This window comes from Martes martes (genome assembly GCF_963455335.1).
Source record: "Martes martes genome assembly, chromosome: 2".
Classification (NCBI taxonomy): domain Eukaryota; kingdom Metazoa; phylum Chordata; class Mammalia; order Carnivora; family Mustelidae; genus Martes; species Martes martes.
Genome location: NC_137889.1, coordinates 53,494,853 through 53,510,475, shown reverse-complemented (window position 1 = coordinate 53,510,475; position 15,623 = coordinate 53,494,853). Strand labels below are relative to the sequence as shown.

Genomic DNA, 15,623 nt, shown 5'->3' with positions numbered 1-15,623 from the left:
CTATTCCAGAGTTATTCGTGTACTGATCTGTTTCATTTCTGTCTCACCCCTTATATTTTAAGTGCCACGAGAGAACATATCTTTGAAAAATTTACCCCCAGGAAACAATGCCTAGCACACAATAAGCATTCATTAAATATTTGTTGAGAGGATAAATAATAAATCAAGTAATACTTTCAATATTAAAGGAAATCACATCATGCGAAGCCATTCTCTTAAGGTATGCTGCCTGACTTGGTAAGCAGAGCTATTACATTCTTGGTTATTTTCATGGCAAATTTATTTAATTCATTTAAAATTACTCCATTGTAACCATGCCTTTTTGATCTTTAAATGTATTCCTGTTTACAGGGCGCCTGGATGGCTCAGTTGGTTAAGCGACTGCCTTCAGCTCAGGTCATGATCCTGGTAGTTCTAGGATCGAGTCCCACATTGGGCTCCCAACTCCATGGGGAGTCTGCTTCTCCCTCTGACCTTCTCCTCGCTCATGCTCTCTCTCACTGTCTCTCTCTCTCAAAAAAATAAATAAAAATAAAATATTTCAATGTATTCCTGTTTATCTCAGTGTGTATTTTAAGATTCATCTTAACATGAAAACCGGTGAGTTATTTAAAGGGACCCCCCATGAATTTTTCTAGCCTGCTTTAAAAAATTCCTTTACTAGCCAAGCCCATGGAATTGGAAGAAATATAAATATAATCATTACCCTTTATTTTGTACACCAAGAAGTTCTTGTCGAATCAAGTAGGTAAGCAGTACATTCCTGGACTGTTTCAAAAAAAGAACTTCAAAGGGAAATTTGGAAAGCATCAAAGCTTAAAATTCTATAATTTCCTTATGTTTGCCATCTCAGTATTTGAATATCACGGCCCACCCAGATCCTGCTAGCATTTGCGTGACATTGGAAGCAACTTCCCAAAACAGGGTTCTAACATTATCAGTAGTGTAACAAGGAGAGAGAGACCAAAAGCAGAACCATAAGATCTGAAAAAATTAGACACATTTAGAAGCTATACTAACATAAGACAAAAAAGTTTCATTTGGAGTCACTCTTGAAAGGCAGTGAATGTTTCAGCTAAACAACCAAAAGAATAGGGTAGGATAAACTGTTCTATTTGTCCCATAAGAAGGGACAAAAGCTGACTTTGGAATGAAGTTTCCTTTTAATCAAATGTTCTTCTGAGAAGGAAGTAATAAAGGGTTCTATGTAATACTTTCCAAAGTCATGTATTTCTACGCACCAGACCTAACCCGGTACAAAAGTATTATTTATGAGTTAGCATACAAAACAAAAAGAAGAAAAAGACGAGAATTCTCTCCTATTTGCCTTTCATTGTTAACACTACGGCCAAGGGATCAAAGTGGACATAAAACTTGGACTGGAAATGATTTATGCATTTTAAATTTACAGAATGAAATTATGGCCAAAAGAATACAATTTGATGTCTACTCTACTAGGACGGGAGGGCAAAGATTTTTTCCACTTCTATTTGAAACGAATGCCATATAACCCCACCCCTAGATCCCCTCCCCCCGCAAAATGAAGCTTGCATTTAGGGAAAAGAATTCTTACAGAATCTGCGATAGCAACTACAGTTCTAATAACACATTTTTTAGCTTGGCAAGAGGTTAATATGTTAGCAGCAACTGGAGAAAAGAAAAACATGTAAGTGATTTAGTGATTACCGATATGGTTCAGTTTTTGTCTTTCTCATTCTCTTCTCTCGAGGGGTCAGAGGCACCCGTTTCCAGAGCATACTCCAATCCCATGCTCCTCGGGCATACCCATCTTCGTCACCACCCCCTTGGGGTACAATTTCATATGTGTTGCCATTTATGACATCTATAATCGGCACAGTGCAAATGGTTCTGTATTGTGTTGATGATGGCAGCAAAGATGAAATGCAAGGGTATGTATGGACCCACATATTTATACAAGCACATGGGGAAGGAAAAAAAAAAGTACTTAGATAGACATTCCACATAAGAAAATAAAGTAGCAATCTTTACCGATAAGGTTCAGTTTTATGTTTTCTTTTGGCCTTTTCCTTGTGGCTTAGAGGGATACGTTTCCATAGTAAACTCCAGTCCCAGGCCCCTCTGGCAAAACCATCTTCATCCCCACCTTGCTGTGGTTCAATGGAATAATCATTCCCATCTATGTAATCTATTAGAGGCACAGTACATGTAGTTCTGAAACATTTACAGAAAATGAAAAAGCATTTAAGAACCCAAAACTGACTAGTTTAGCATGCCTAGCTATATTGTCTCTTTTTATTATTGATTTTTTTTTTTTTTTTGCATTAGAAGACTTTAATACCTAATGGGAAATTGAATGAATGTCTTTAAAAGTCAAGGAGCCCTTTTTTGTGAGGGAAAGACGCAGCAGACTGTTCCCTTGGCTTACAGACAAATGTCAGGGACAAAGAGCCATGTCTTTGAACTTGATAGCGCTTTCTCATTTTTACTTTCGTCCTATAGGCAATTTTCTCTTGGTAATTTTTACATTATTTACAAGATTTTCCTGCCTGTTATTTTTCCTCCTTATTCCTCCATTAAATAAAAATGAATAGGAATATAAATGTGAATGAGCGTGAATGTGTGTGTGAGTGTGTGTGTGCATAGAAATAATACCAGCTACATACTCAGCGGTTCTCCCAACTCTCTGTACTCCTTTGGAAAAAGTTATTATGAAAATCTGTTTCTGTTTCTTTAGTGCATCAGGATCTTTTCCTGTTCCTTTAATTGCAATAAACAGCTGTCATAGCAAAAAAAAAAAAAAAAAAGTACAGTATTGTATTCCTGCTTTTTTTTAAAAAGAGAGAAAAACAATCACTCAAAACCTGCTGAAGAACTTAAGTAGTGGCCTGAGAACGCAAAGCAAAAAATACCTTGTATTTGGGCTTCACAAAATGCTAGTCCTATACGACCAGTTAGGTGTAGGATCGAGTCTGCAAAGATAATTTTGCACCCAGCTTGTTTTAATGGTCATCTTTGTCGGACAGGATTTTAAAATGCATTTCCTGAAATAGATACTGCAGCTTTTCCTAACCATGTTAAGGTGCTTTTTAGAGGCTTAGAAGCCAAAGAGAAGAGAAAAACCTCCAGGGCTTAGAATTCTGATGCGGGGGGACTGGATTTGAGCCAGCTGCTTTATTCTCTGCGGAGGGTGGATTCCCAGGGGACAGTGGGGGCGGGGGTCACTGTGGGGTAGATGTGGGATTGCTGCGGACCCTGCAGAAAACCACTTCCTCACCGTGCCTGGAGACTGCCAGTTTTCACCTGGAGAGGGGAAGGTATGTTATCTTTCTTCACTTCTCATGATTCTCAGATTTCTAAATAAATAGTGTAAAGTGTCCTAGAGAGATCTCAGTTTGATAGTTTATTAGCTGCTTGAATCAGGGCAAATCAATTAATTTCTCTAGGCTTCAATATCCTCTTCAGTACCATGGAGCTAATAATATCTACCTTGCGGGGCTGCCGTGAGGATTAAAACAGCGTGTGAAAAATGTTTATGATTGGCCTTCACACCAAACCCTCTGATGCTTAAATCCCCTAAAGTTCGCCCTTTGACTCATATTATTCACCACAGGGACATGTTTTTTTTTTCCCTCCTCGATTCTGAAATAGTCATAATTCTGGACTAAAAGCAGGAAAGGCTTCTGGAACTAGGAGACTGATGCTGCCTTCCATTGTTCAGACATTTCTGTAAATGTAATGGCGACTGACACATTTCCATGGAGTAGCTGTCGATTTCTAAACTTTAGAGTTTCCATAGGAACCCGAAGCCTTGACATGTGTCACAGCTGGTCTGAAGTAATAATTCAAAAGGGCATAAAAAACCAATAGGTGTAATTTCAGAGCGTGCGCCTTCAGGCTTTAGAACCGTTACCACAGGGTAGAGGGAGCAATTAATGTTACTCTTTGAGAAAGCTGGAGCTAGAGAATGTCTGTTCAATAACCTGACCACAAGACCATTCTTGAGTGAGACCCCCTTGGCTTTTCATCCCAAATGCCTGACTGCGTCTGAGTCACCCTCAAGGCTGGGCGGGCCCCCCACCCCGCCCCCCCAGACGAGCTGAAGGAGCACTTATGCTCCTCCTCAATGCTTGAGGCACTGAGGGGAACTGGAATCAGAAGAATGAGAAGGTGATTTGTCTTTCTATGACAAGGTTTACTGTTCCCCCAGGAAAGAAAACAAAGCAAGGTAATGTTACCTGTCCTTGGAAATGGGAGCTACCAGTGGTGCATACCAGTTAACGGCCACCTCGCAGTGGGCATCGAGGTATATCAAAACCTTAAAGAAAAGAGGCAGGTGAAAGAACATTCCTCATATTGGGCACATCGTGTATCACACACAATTTAAAATTAGATGCTAATATAAATCAGCATGAGAGTCCATTCTGATATACGAGTTATCTGTTTAATCTAGCCAGCATTTTCATTTCAATTAAAAAAAAAAAATCTGAAGGGTACTTCAAAACATATATGATCGTTTAGTTAGCAAATCCAAGATGCTGACATGGCAAATATCTGACATTTCCTACCTGTCCAAGTTTGGCCTTCTGGGCGCCAATACTTCGTGCTTGAATCAAACCTTCTCTTCTCTCATTTCGAAATACCTTCACTAAGCCATTCCACAGCTTAATATAGTCATCTAGTTTTCCTTTTAAGTGTTCTATGAATAAAAAAATTCAATCAACATTACAAATTATATTGATGTCTATAAACCAGTCAGACTATTATTTTTTTTCAAGGAACAGGAATGGGCAACAGGTCCTTTGGGCAGTCGATTTGAAATAGACTGAACGTTTGTGGGAAACTCAGGTAGTGTGCATTATTTGAGTTAATATTTGAGCTTAATACGCCTACAGAGAACTGTTTAGCCTGAGAGTTATCAAAGATCTCTCCAAACATTAAATATATGATGACTAGGCTAGCTGACATGGAAACCGTTTTTATAAAAAATTCACATACGTAATGTCATATCTAAAAGCTTTAAGGCAAACATTTTGTTTGTTTCAGCAGAAGAAAAGTCTCCAGATTTCTGAAGATACACTGACTATACGTAACATTATGTGACTTTACTGGCGTCTATACAAGGTATAGGTTAACATTTGTTTCTTGGCCATCTTCCTCCCGCTGTGATCAGCGTTCAAGGTTGCAGTCTTGGTGTTATATAGTTCCGATCAAGTTAGCAAATAATAATCAAAGAGTACAATTTTCTCTTTATTTTGGGTATCAACAAGGGTATGTATGTATGTATGTATTATGTATATATATACATATACATATGTATATACATATAAAAATATATATTTTTTAATATATATTATTTAATATATAAGTGAATATTTAAATGTAATATTTAACGAATAAACATACATGTGTTTATTTGCAATCTGGTGGAGGAAACTGTTAGAAAAACAAGACACATTTGCCAAAATTTCCACCTTGGTTTTCCAGGTGCTAGAGAGTAGTTTTTATTTGTGTCACTATGAGCCCTTGAAATTGACCCATCATAGCCACAACTAGCTCTTGGATCTCTAAAGATGTTTCTTGGGGACACAAAAAATATTTTTAAGTTGTTTAAAATTTTGGACCATGAATACATAAACAACAACAACAAAAGCTTTATTTATTTTTTTTTAAAGATTTGTTTACTTATTTGAGAGTGACTGAGTGAGACAGAGCATGTGCAAGGGGGAAGGGACAGCATACGGAAGGAGGGAGAGAAACTTAAGCAGACTCCGCCCTGAGTACAGAGCCCAATGTGGGGCTCTATCTCAGGACCCCAAGATCATTCCTGAGCCAAAACCAAGAGTTGGAAGCTAAACTGACTGAGCCATCCAGGTGTCCCATTGGCTCGATTGTGCTGGTGCTTAAGTGGTCAAATCAGGCTATACACTTAATACTTGACTCATTTTTAGGGAGCTTATAATTAGAAATACATCTATGTACAGGTATTTAGAATTGAGAAGAAAAAAAAATCCACCTTTTTCTATTTTGGCATCCAGTTTTAATGAGTATTACAAATAAAATTCTCATGCTGAATTATATTTTTTTCCCCAGAGAAATCTAGGTACTTTTCCCTTCAATTTAAGTGATTTTTTTTGTTTTGTTTTTAAATCTTACCTTTTGATTTTTTTTCAGCTCAGTAACAATCCTAAATTACTTTTTTAAAAGATTTTATTTATTTATTTGAGAGAAAGAGAGAACAGGGGGAGGGGCAGAGGGAGAGGAGGAGAGAGAATCTCAAGCAGACTCCCCACTGATGGGGAGCCTGGCACGGGGCTTGATCTCACAATCCTGAGATCCCCATCACAGCTGAAATCATGAGTTGGACGCTCAACTGACTGAGCCACGCAGGTGCCCCAATCCTAAATTACTTTTTAAAAAGTCTTTCTGAATTGCATTTTGGTGTTCTTTGGGCTATGCAATCTGCATAAATCTAAAATAAACTGCTATGGCCAGAAATGAGCTGATAGCTTATTTTCCAATAGTAGATTCTTAGTTCAGGTGATCCAACAGATCAGTTGGTCAATCAAATGACTTCTGGCTTCTTTGGGATCCGCACTGTGGTAGATTCTAAGAATGCTCACAATTGGGGATTATTTTTTCTTTCCAACCCACTGAGGGCAGGCCAGACCATGTACCTCGCCACGGTCCGTGAGATGGGGACAAAAATGACGTGAGGCACTTGTGAGCACAAGGGCTAAAAGCCCACTAGTGCTTCACCATTAGCTTCTCCCTGCACAAGGCAGGAAATGTCTGAGATCAGGGTGCCATGCAATGGTGATGTGGGGCAGAGCTGGGCTGACCCACAGAAAACACGCAGTAGGAGCCAGGGAATGATACAGCCTTTGTGGTTACAAGCCACTGAGAGTGTGGAGCCCCATTTGGCCTCAGCCTCACTTAGCCTCAAGCTGCCTGACATACACACATGCAGGAACGTGCTCTATTTAAAGGTCCCACACCTTGTTTAGAGAGGACACTGTATTTTCCAGAAACCCAGATAGTACGAGCAGCCTTCACTGTACTCTGTAAGTGAAGTGGGCTCTGCACTTGATTGCTGTTAAAATGTGTTATAAGAGACTGAATATTAGAGGTTTGTAACAACAGAAACACTGATCACCAAAATACTAGCGTAAAATGGACAAAAAACCTGAAGTCTAAAATTTTGTGCTCCTTTTCTGAAGCCAAGCAGCTATTTTAGGATGGGAAACATATTTTAGCATTTCTTCACTTTTTTTTAAGGATATGCTAAGCTTCTACTTGTATTAATAACATAGGGCTTCTTAAAAACAGCATAATCACATACATGAGATTTCTCAGTTATTTTTGTAGATGTAGATTTTCCTAAATCTAAAATATTGTCGGTACCAACAGGATTACTTTAAAACCTATTTTCAAATATTTAGCTTGAGACAGGAATGCGTCTCAACGAATGTGCTCCTTAATGAAAACACTCCTATCATAGAAAATTGCAACCAAGATAAGATGTCTAAGTGAAAGGGCATTTGATAGGACTAAGAAGTTTAAAGTTTACATTCTTTAGTGTAATTAAAAGTGATTAGTTGAAAAAAGTGATTAGTTGTACAAAAATGACGGGGAAAGGAAATTGGCCATATTTCTTTTTCTTCTCTGTGCTAACGCATGTATACAAGATCAAGATTCTGGTCATGTCCTTGCCAAAACAGCAGAGGTTTATCTAGACTGCAAGAGTTACAAATTAAGTTTTGGAGAAAGCTTTTTTGTAAAGCTGTTCTGAATGGTATTTTCATGCTACCCATGTTCTGTCTGTGCTGAATACATTCAGTGGTATCACTACTTGTACACAAAAATTCTCTGCAAAACTTATTTGCCGAAAAGCAAATATCCTGCTGTTATCGAGTAGCCTGAGCTCTTCGGTCAATTTTCAAAGAATTCAACTCAGTTTTATGACAGGCGAAGAGGAGTAAGTAAATATCCAGATCTGGGTTTCTGCAGCACAATTACATTTTTTACTTAGCATGCTGATTTGGGGTGTGAACTATAGCATTATCTATCTTCTCATACTTGTGCCATTAAGAAGATACATTCAGCTTACAATAATGGATCTACTTTAAAAAAAAAATGTTAATTTAAAAAACCCACTTATCTGGAAAACCACCGCTCAATCTCTGTCTTGCCAAGTTGAACCAAGACTACGTAATATCTCCCTAATGATAAGAGCTGACTCCTTAAAAAGAATAAAAAATAAAATACAATTTCCTTTTAGTCAATGTACTACATCAAATATAGGACAAAATAAGCTCCAGTAGCTACTTTGTATTATAAATAACAATGGCCCACAGTTTCTGGTCAAATTCCATATTTGCATCACTATTCAAGTGCAAAATACAGGCTATTAAACAGGTACGTGGGTCTCACTCTGACGACCACGGATGGAGCATCAGGTGGCATTGCAATATACACACACTTACACTTTTTTGATCTTTCAGTAAATCATCTCCAAAACCAAATTTTTATAAAATCCAAGGCCCGGAAAATTGGTAACATGTAAGATGGCACCTAAACACACAGATTTATGAGCCTATAGATTTGGATGCATCTGTTAACTACTATCTCTGTGGTGTTTGGCAAGTTACTTAACATCTCTGAGCCTCATGTGTAAAATAAAGATGATAACAACTTCCGCCTCAAGGATTATTGTCAGGATTAAACAAAATAATCCATACACAATGCTTGGCACATGGCCAACTTGCTGGTAACAGATGCTATCAAGGGATGCTAATTATTAATTTTTAAAGGCTAATTAATTTTAAAATTACATTTTGTAATTGTTCCTAATTAACTTATTTCATAGACAAAATGTCAATTTTCTATAGCCATTACCTTTATTACTGAAATCATCAATTAACACAATTTCTGCTAAATATTTCCTTGGAGTCCTTTTAATTACACTGTGGACAGTTCTCATGAGGGTTGACCATCCTTCGTTATGGAAGACAATGACAACACTGGAAGTGAGCAGGTTTTCATCATAATGCCAATACTTGCACCTGCAAAAGGAAAATTTCACCGTGTTTATTTAGAGGAAATGTATAACGCGGGGTTCCACACTTACTATGATTATGTTTTCTGATTGGATTAAATATCATTGACTTAACCGACCTAAGTGGATGAGACACAACCTTTTGTGTCTTAACAGAAGCACAAAACAGAAGAGAGAAGATGCTATGAGATGCAGGGACTCATCGACAGAGCTCCTTCCTAATCAACTGGCACTTGCTGTGTGGATAAAGAGAATTAATTTCTGGGTATGTGCTTCCCAGCTGGGGATGCTTCAGATATTATTTACAGCTATCAGGGCTGGGTTGTTTTTTTCCATGACTTAGATCTCAGTTTATTTTCCTTTTTAAAACTTGAGTTTCTAGTGCAAAGGATTTGTTTCACTTGCCGTGTATAAACCACTAGGTAGCTGTGTTTGAAAGCTGTACCATTCTAATACAGTTAAAATATTCAGAAAAAAATAACAAAAACAACAAAACCCATTAAATAGGCTGACTTGTGGCATATAGCAGAATAGCAGACATTAAAAAAAATTACTGTTGAATGAATTTTAAAGGTTCTAGTAAGGTTTAGTTATTAGATTAGCTAAAGGATATTTAGCCATTTTATTGTTTTATTTTTATTTTTTTAATTTAAATTCAATTAGTGAACATGTAGTACCTATTAGTTTCTGATATAGTGCTCAACGATTCATTAGTTGCATGTAACACCCAGTGCTCACCTCATCACGTGCCCTCCTTAGTGCCCATCACCCGGTTACCACATCCTCCCACCCACCTCCCTTTCTGCAACCCTCAGTTTGTTTCCCAGAGTCAAGAGTCTCTCATGGTTTGTCTCCCTTCTGATTTCTTCCCATTCAGTTTTTCCTCCCTTCCCCTATGATCCTCTGTGCTATTTCTTATATTCCACAGATCAGTGAAACCATATAATAATTATCTTTCTTTGATTGACCTATTTCACTTAGCATAATACCCTCAGTTCCATCCATGTTGATGCAAATGGTGGGTATTCATCCTTTCTGATGGCTGAGTAGTATACCACTGTTTATACGAACTACATCTTCATTATCCATCCATCTGTTGAAGGACAACTCGGCTCCTTCCACAGTTTGGCTATTATGGACATTGCTGCTATGAACATTGGGGTGCATGTGCCCCTTCTTTTCATCACATCTGTATCTTTGGGGTAAATACCCAGTAGTGCAGTTGCTGGGTCACAGGATAGCTTTATTTTTAACTTCTTGAGAAACCTCCATACTGTTTTCCAGAGTGGCTGCACCAGCTTGCATTCCCCCCAACAGCGTAAGAGGGTTCCCCTTTCTCCACATTCTCACCAACACCTGTTTCCTGTCTTTTAATTTTAGCCATCCTGACGTAAGGTGGTATCTCATTGTGGTTTTGATTTGTATTTCCCCAATGACACTGATGTGAAATATTTTTTCATGTGTCTACACAAAATTATTTGAAACAACTGTAGTAGGAATAAAGTTCCCAAAAGCCTTTTTCTAATTGAAAGGAGAGTCCAACCAGGGCCTGATAAATACTCAAGGAGCAAGGGAAGATTCAATGAGTTTCACAAAATATCTATATATTATACAGATATATACATACATGTGTATATATTCATGCACATTTATTTTTGTTTTTTAACCCCAAAGCTTTTCTTGAAGTAAATAAGCTTGTTTCCAAGATTAAATTTAAAACCATGAGAGCAATAATTAACATTATCAGCTTGATAACCTATCCCAGCATTTAGAATAGTAACTGTTATTTAAAATGGGGCCTGACCCAATACAGATGGAAACAGCCTTTTCTTAGGTGTTTATTTTCCTTTCAAAATTGTTCTAAATTATCTATGTTTTTAGAGGGTTTCTGTAGAAATGCAGACTGAGTCTGGTAATCCATTTAAGTCCCATTTCCTACATCTGCATTTTCTCATTAAACAAGTATTAATATTAATACTTGTAAATACTTGTAAATATTAATTACCTATTATGCCCATGCTCTCTAAGCGAGGCCCTAGGGCTATGCCATTGAGGGGGTTCGACATGCTTTCTGCCCTTCCGAAGCCATGGTCCTACAGGGGAATCAAGACGCAAAACAAATATCTGTATTTTCCCTGAGCATGTTGGTGCAAAAACCAGGGTATATATGACAGATGGACCTCACCTAGCGTCAAGACATATAGTCAGTGAGGGCTCCTACAGTCAGTGATTTGAGGGTGAGACCAGAAAGATGATTTAAAAAAAAAAAAAAAAAGTACTGATCCTCAAAAAGTGGGGAGAGAGTAAGGAGGAAAGATAAAAGCACAAGAATGAATCATGTGCATATGATACAGATACTATAAGAACTTGGAAGAGCGGGGAGCCTGGGTGGCTCAGTTCTGGAGCGTCTGCCTCTGGTTCAGGTCATGATCCCAGGGTCCCAGGATAGAGCCCCACATCATCGCACTCCCTGCTCAGCAGGGAACCTGCTTCTTCCTCTCCCACTTCCCTTGCTGTGTTTCCTCTCTCACTGTGTCTCTCTCTGTCAAATGAATAAATAAAATCTTAAAAAAAAAAAAAAAGAACTTGGAAGATCTGTATCATTAGTTAATTAAAATATGAAAGATAAACATAAGTTAAAGAGGAAAAGTTACAAAGAAGGGCATTTGCAGTATAACAAATATCAACTTATTATATGCCTGGAACTGTTCTACATGCTTTACTTTTATTAACTTATTTAATCTCCCAATACCACTCTGAGGTTAGTACTATAAATGTCTCCATTTTACAGACGAGGGGACTGAGACTCAGAGAGAAATGATTTATCTAAGATCATACAGCTAGTAAGTAATGAAGACAGGAAATAAACCTAGACTATCTTGAATTTATAAGAAATCTTGTTAAGCATAAAACAAATGAAAAAAAAAAATACTAGCTACACCTGTGTATGAATGGCTAAAAACTGACCTAAGATCTAAGAATTGAAGAAAGCGAGTATCATCTCCATACAAGGCACCCATGGAGCATACTGTTATGTGATGGGAACTATTTTCCCTCCCCTTTGCAGCGAGGAGATGGCCCCAGAAATGGGGAAGTAGTGCGGTGTGGCAGCATCTAGCAACAGATTAAACCCAAGAGGGCTTTCTAGTGTAACCCAAAGTTGAGATGGGCAAATGCTCTTTCAGAACGAGTTAAAAAATACAGTAGTGGAAGAATGCATATCTTGAAAGATGTGATGAGCGTTTCTGGAGAGAAACCAATCTGGGCACATAGGTTTAATTTAATTTAATTTTTAAAAAAAGATTTTATTTATTTGACAGAGAGAGAGAAAGAGTGTGCGCGAGTGCACAAGCAGGGGGGAGGAGCAGAGGGAGAGGGAAAAGCAGGGAGCCTGATGGGGGGCTCGATCCCAGGACCCCAGGATCATGACCTGAGCCTAAGGCAGACACTTAACTGATTGAGCCACTCAGGCGCCCCACAGGTTTAATTTTAAATGGGTAGGGATAATAGTCCCCCAAACAAACTCTAACCCTGATGTAAGTTCAGGCAAGCTTTTTCTTTCTCTGAGTAGAACCACTGAGTTTAAAGCAACAGAACCGGAGAGCACAGACAGCAGTTTTGATTAATAACAGACACCAGAGTTGGTGAAAATATTTAAGACATGATAGGACATTTGGGACTTGCTGATTTCTTAAGGCAGAAGATGACAACTTGGGGGATACCAGGGTGTTGCAGTCAGTTAAGTATCTGACTTCCTTGATTTCGGCTGTGTGGGGATCTCAGGGTCATGGGACTGAGCCCCAGGTCGGCCCCTGTGCTCTGTGCAGAATCAGCTTCAGATTCTCTCTCTCTCTCCCTCTGCCCCTCCCCCTGCTCACGCTGTTCTCTCTCTAAAACAAATAAATAAAATCTTTAAAAACGGATGACAACTTGGGGAAACGAGCAGACAGGGACTTTGAATGGAAGAGAAAGGAGCTGAAAACACAGAGGGACTGAAGGGGAGCAGGGAGAGGTAGAGTGAAGTCAGGAGACAGTGTATGTTGAGGGACACCATCACTGTCCTGGGGAGCGCTGCACGTAGAGACAGTTTAAAGGTCTGGACACGCCACCTTGCCTTCCTCCACAGGACAGGGGACAAGAGAGCTGGAATAGAGTGTGTTGTCTCATCTTTTCATCCCCTCTTGCCTACATACAGTTTAGAAATAACTCCAAAGATGTTTAGATTGTGTGACAGTTAACAACTCCCGGTGTATATTTTTCCTGTTTGTCTCAAAAATGACCAAAGCAATATACAAACTGTACAATACAGAAGTGTATGAAGGTGAAAGTTCCCTCCTTTACCTCTCCCTATCTATGTCAAATCTCACCTCTTAGGGGAAATCATTGCTAATAGCTGGCTGTGTATTTTTTTTTAAAGATTTTATGTATTTATTTGACAGAGATCACAAGTAGGCAGAGAGGCAGGCAGAGAGAGAGAGAGAGAGAGAGAGAGAGGAGGAAGCAGGCTCCCCACTGAGCAGAGAGCCTGATGCTGGGCTTGATCCCAGGATCCTGGGATTATGACCTGAGCCCAAGATAGAGGCTTTAACCCACTGAGCCACCCAGGCACCCCTGGCTGTGTATTTTTGAAATTTTCTTATACTCACACAGACGTATAAATGTGTATGTATATATGTATATATACACATACACACACACAACATATATTCAGATAAGTAGGTATAAATTTTTCTTTCATGTGATTATGTACAGATTTATCTTATTATCTAACTCTTTTTAACTACTGCATAATATTCCACAGTATGGCTGGCCCATAATTTACTTAACCATTTCCTTATTGATGGACATTTCAGTTGACTCTAAAAATAATGTTACAATGATCATTCTTATGCATATACCTCTGTGCCTTTGCGTAGGCATCTTTCCTATAAAATGCTCAAGGCTGTATGCTCATTAAGGACAGGAGTCTCATCTATTTTGCTCACCATAATCTAACACAAAATATCTGCTCCATAAATATTTATTCAGTTGCTCTGGGGATATTTTTGGAGGACCTCTTGATGCATTCTCTTTTCTCAGTAATGTCCACCCTCCCCTCTACAACCCTTCTATTTTGAGGTACCCTCAAGAACAAGTCCATCTGGCTTGTGGAAGAGGGGACATTCCTCTTCCACAGAAAGGGGAAGGAAAAGCATTTCTAGTGGCAAGGGATAGAAAATCTGGAGGGAACAAGATGGGAATGAAAGCAGATGGACGAAAGGACGTGTGTTTGGCCTCCATTTCTGAACCTGAGCAGGAGATCGCCCAGCACGGCTGTAGCACAGAACAGAAATAATGTTGAGGTGTACTAAGGCAGAGAGGGTTAAACACAATCCCCTTTCCCACCTCTTCTTTGCAGTCTCCCTTGGCTCTAGGATGGAACCGGAGAGCTTGGTATTTCCACATGCTTCCAGTGGGAGCACAGAAGGCAGCCAAGTGTTAAGATCTAGGGCCCTGCCAAGAGTCACCATGGGAAGGGTAAGATGATATGTAGCAGAGCTAGAGGGTAGAAGGCTTAAGCCAGGGACTGGCCCTCAGGGTTCAGAGGATCCACAGTGCCAGTGAAAGCCAAAATGGAGATGAGTCCCTGGAGTGGGGCAGGTGGGGAAGGGGCCATCCGTCCCAAGGACAGCAGGAGAGAACTGACCAGAAGTTACTACAGCAGGGCTTCCTTCAGCAGCAAATGAAAAGAGGTCAATACACCTGGGAAGACAGGAGGAGGCAGCAGAGACCGAGGGTAAACAGTCCAGAGCTGCCCACAACACCTCAAGAATGCAAGACTGTCCTATCACCTGGATGCGACAGAAGAAAGGAAAGGAAGAGATGAGACACTGTGGAGAAGAAACAGCCCAGAGACGGAATATGAACTTCAGGCTGACTGGACACTAGCCCAAAGGAGACCTTTACGCCAATGCAGATTGGGTTCCCTTTAATTACTAGCTTTCATTGGCCACCATCAGCCTGAATGCAGGTTCACGAGAAAGTTTAGCTCTTGGGCAGCTTCTCTGACTTCCCATTGTGAGGTAAGTCCATTGTCTGGAGCATATGGAAATAGAGCTCATAATCTACATAAGCCTTAGTATTGAAAGAAGCACCCAAGGTATTGAGGTAAAACCCCCTATTTTGCATCATTCCCCTCACTTTACTGGTGTAGAGTTTATAATTTCGAATGAGAAGCAAGGTCAGCTGAACCAAGAATGCTACATTTAAAGGGGTGGGTTTTGTTATAGACTTATTGAAACAGAGAAAAACTATGATAAATCCATTAGCTAACAATTAGTTAGTTTTATTCATATTGACATTTTATAGATTTTTGACTAATTTCTTCTCTCTGGAGCTTCAGTTTCCAAGACAGTTTATAAATCCTCTAACATCAAGGACAAATCAAAGTCACAAATATTCACATTCAGATTACGGGTTTGCAATGCTTAAAGCTACAGTTATTCTTAAAGTCATTTAACAAAGTATGATCATAGTGGCAATGTGGACCAGGTCCTGGGGATCAGAAGAAAGGATGGGAATAAAAATTCTCATGGTTGTTATTCTA

At 39.2% G+C, this 15,623-nt stretch overlaps 1 protein-coding gene across 3 annotated transcripts in view; it reads right to left on the bottom strand.

Moving 5' to 3' along the window:
• Positions 1–15,623, bottom strand: part of GALNT7 (polypeptide N-acetylgalactosaminyltransferase 7) — a 136,593-nt gene that overhangs the window by 20,555 nt on the left and 100,415 nt on the right. Inside the window, exons 3-7 of one of the 3 annotated variants that reach the window (XM_080797181.1) lie at positions 8,878–9,044; positions 4,548–4,678; positions 4,218–4,297; positions 2,011–2,193; positions 1,687–1,869 (exon numbers count right to left, since the gene is read on the bottom strand). In XM_080797181.1, the coding sequence (XP_080653307.1) occupies positions 1,687–1,869; positions 2,011–2,193; positions 4,218–4,297; positions 4,548–4,678; positions 8,878–9,044 (744 nt within the window). The remainder of the gene's footprint in view (positions 1–1,686; positions 1,870–2,010; positions 2,194–4,217; positions 4,298–4,547; positions 4,679–8,877; positions 9,045–15,623) is intronic. The other 2 variants (XM_080797180.1, XM_080797179.1) reach the window with 2 other exon arrangements.